At 43.2% G+C, this 2,653-nt stretch overlaps 1 protein-coding gene across 1 annotated transcript in view; it reads right to left on the bottom strand.

The window, feature by feature from the left end:
* The window catches only part of SMG6 (SMG6 nonsense mediated mRNA decay factor), a 228,875-nt gene that overhangs the window by 215,202 nt on the left and 11,020 nt on the right, over positions 1–2,653 (bottom strand). The window contains exons 5-6 of the mRNA XM_012653041.1: positions 2,288–2,394; positions 1,953–2,031 (exon numbers count right to left, since the gene is read on the bottom strand). Coding sequence (XP_012508495.1) covers positions 1,953–2,031; positions 2,288–2,394 — 186 coding nt within the window. The remainder of the gene's footprint in view (positions 1–1,952; positions 2,032–2,287; positions 2,395–2,653) is intronic.

Raw genomic sequence — 2,653 nt, forward strand, 5'->3', positions numbered from 1 at the left:
TGCCTGTAGTCCCGGATACTCGGGAGGCTGAGGCAGAAGGATCGCCTGAGCCCAGGAGTGTGAGGTTGCTGTGAGCTAGGCTGACGCCACAGCACTCACTCTAGCCTGGGCAAAAGAGTGACACTCTGTCTCAAAAAACAAAACTTTATGCTAAATGAAAGAAGCCAGACATAAAAGGTCATATATTTTATGATTTATATGAGACATCCAGAAATAGGTAAATCTACAGAAACAGAAATCAGACTAGGCTGGGCATGGTGGCTTATGCCTGTAATTCTAGCGCTCTGGGAGGCTGAAGGCGGAGGATTGCTTGAGCTCAAGAGTTCGACACCAGACTGAGCAGGAGCCGTCTCTACCAAAAAGGAAAAAATCAGCCGGGCATGGCGGCAGGCGCCTGTAGTCCCAGTTACTCAGGAGGCTGAAGCAGGAGGACAGCTTGAGCCCAAGAGTCGGAGGTTGCCATAAGCTATAATGACACCACTGCACTCTACTCAGGCAACAGAGTGGGACTCTGTCTCAACAACAACAAAAACAAGGTTATAAATTTATATTTCTATTTTAATAAAATTTCAGGGAAAAAAAAAGAAATCAGACTAGTGGTTGCCAGGGGCTGGGGGAAGGGAAGAATGGAAAGTAGTTAAGTACAAGATTTCCTTTTGGGCTGATGAAAATGTCTTGGAACTAGATAGAGGTGACGGCTAATTATTTTCTCATTAACAAGAAACATTAACATTTCATTCAATAATTATGAAGAAGAAAAGCTGGAAAAGGAGATAAGAAATAAGAAGAAAAAATAGGAGAATAAGGAAAAGATGGGTAAGGAGAAAGGGGGGAGAAAAATAAAGCTGCCAAGAGGGTTCGGAAAAAAATCTCATATACCTATCACAAAGAGAACAGGATAGAGATTTTAAAAAGAGAGAGAGAGATTCAATAGATTCTGAGGGAAGGATTTCAGTAAACCATATTATTTAATCACTATTTCAATCCATAATTATTAAGAATTTCTTTGAATCTTTTGTGTACCAGTCCCCAACTTTTCTGGCACCAGAGACTGGTTTCATGGAAGACAATTTTTCCACAAACTGGGGCGGGATGGGGGTGGGAGGGGGGAGGCTAGGTGGAGCTCAGGCAATGATGTGCAGCCCTGGTTTCCTAACAGGCCACAGACCAGTACCAGGCCACAGCCCAGGAGTTGGGGACCACAGTTTTGTGGCATAAAGGGGAATATAAATATTAAATTCAAACATTATTTGGGCAATGAATTTTATGGCATTAAGAAAGCTTTCTCCTTGCTAGTAAGCATGTTAGCTGCTGCTTATGCTTGAACCTTGGGTAACTACCTTTGGTCCCTACCTTCCCCCCTTCAATTCACCTTCCTCCCTAGGAGCCCTCTCAGCTCCCAAGGCCCATTTCTCTCTGTCAGGGCCACATTTAAAGGAGGTAGATACAGTCTAGAGAGGTACGATCTAGTGCTTACTGTGCCTCTGCTAAGGAGGCACCTTAAATGAAAAGGTAAAAGGAATAAGAGGATCTGGGGAAAGGAAGCAAGGATCTGACTAATTAAGGCTAGGTGAGGACTTTAAGGAAGATAGGTAGGAGCCTTATTTTTCTTCTAGAATGAGTAGCCTCGTTCAACAGGAAAGGGAAGAGAAGGGAATCAAGACAAGATTCAGAGCAGAAGCTCTGGTCAGAAACAAAGAGTGATGTTTGGCTGGAGCACGAGCATTCCCTTAGCAATGGATAAAGTACAGAGTCAACTGAAGTAAGAGATCCCTGACAACTTACCTCTGAAAGTAACAATAACAAAAAGAGTTTGAGGATAGGAGGCAGAAGGGGATATTTTTGGGGCTACAGTGATCAGATGAAATGAAGCTCCAGGAATTAACACTATCAAATTCCATATTTTAAGATACTACCTGCAAAACACTTCCTCTATCCATAAGATTTCTTACCGTATATACTGCCAGCAAAGCCAACTGGTTATAGGGGCGCCCATTCTTGGGAGCAATGTGCTGGGCCTTCAGGTACCAACTAGAATAGAAAAACAGTAAGAAAATACTAGCTCCGTATCAGCTTTTTCCCAATTCATCCTGATAGCCCTACTACTTAAGACACAAGCTGGAGTGTTAGATGTAACCCTAGAGTGGCAAAGCATGACTACAAGGACCAAAAGGGACACTTGTAGGACATCCATATGGGAGGCGGCTCAAGTGGCCCATTATTCTTAATAGGGCTTAGCCTAAATGCCACACAGGGAAACGAAATAATGAATTAGAGGTAAAAGTACCTGCGTGCTTTCCCATAGTTTGCTGTATCATTGGCTTGCTCCCGATATCTAGCAATATCTCCTTGGCAAATCATACATCGCTGGGCACTGATCAAGGCATATTTTACCTTCAAGGAAAATAATCAGTTAGTAGGCTACCCAAGAAACACTAACTTCAACCCCAAAGCAAAGGGATGGTATCAAAATGAAAAGGCACTAGTAGTTCTCAACAAAGTACAAAGTTTTCAGCATAAGCTTGACTACCAAGAAATAGTCGCTAGTGTGATACTGAGAAAAATACAGTGAGAAAAATATAGTGGCAGGCTGGGCGCGGTGGCTCACGCCTGTAATCCTAGCACTCTGGGAGGATGAGGCAGGTGGATCGCT

Source organism: Propithecus coquereli, unplaced genomic scaffold, assembly GCF_000956105.1.
Source record: "Propithecus coquereli isolate 6110/MARCELLA unplaced genomic scaffold, Pcoq_1.0 Scaffold409, whole genome shotgun sequence".
Classification (NCBI taxonomy): domain Eukaryota; kingdom Metazoa; phylum Chordata; class Mammalia; order Primates; family Indriidae; genus Propithecus; species Propithecus coquereli.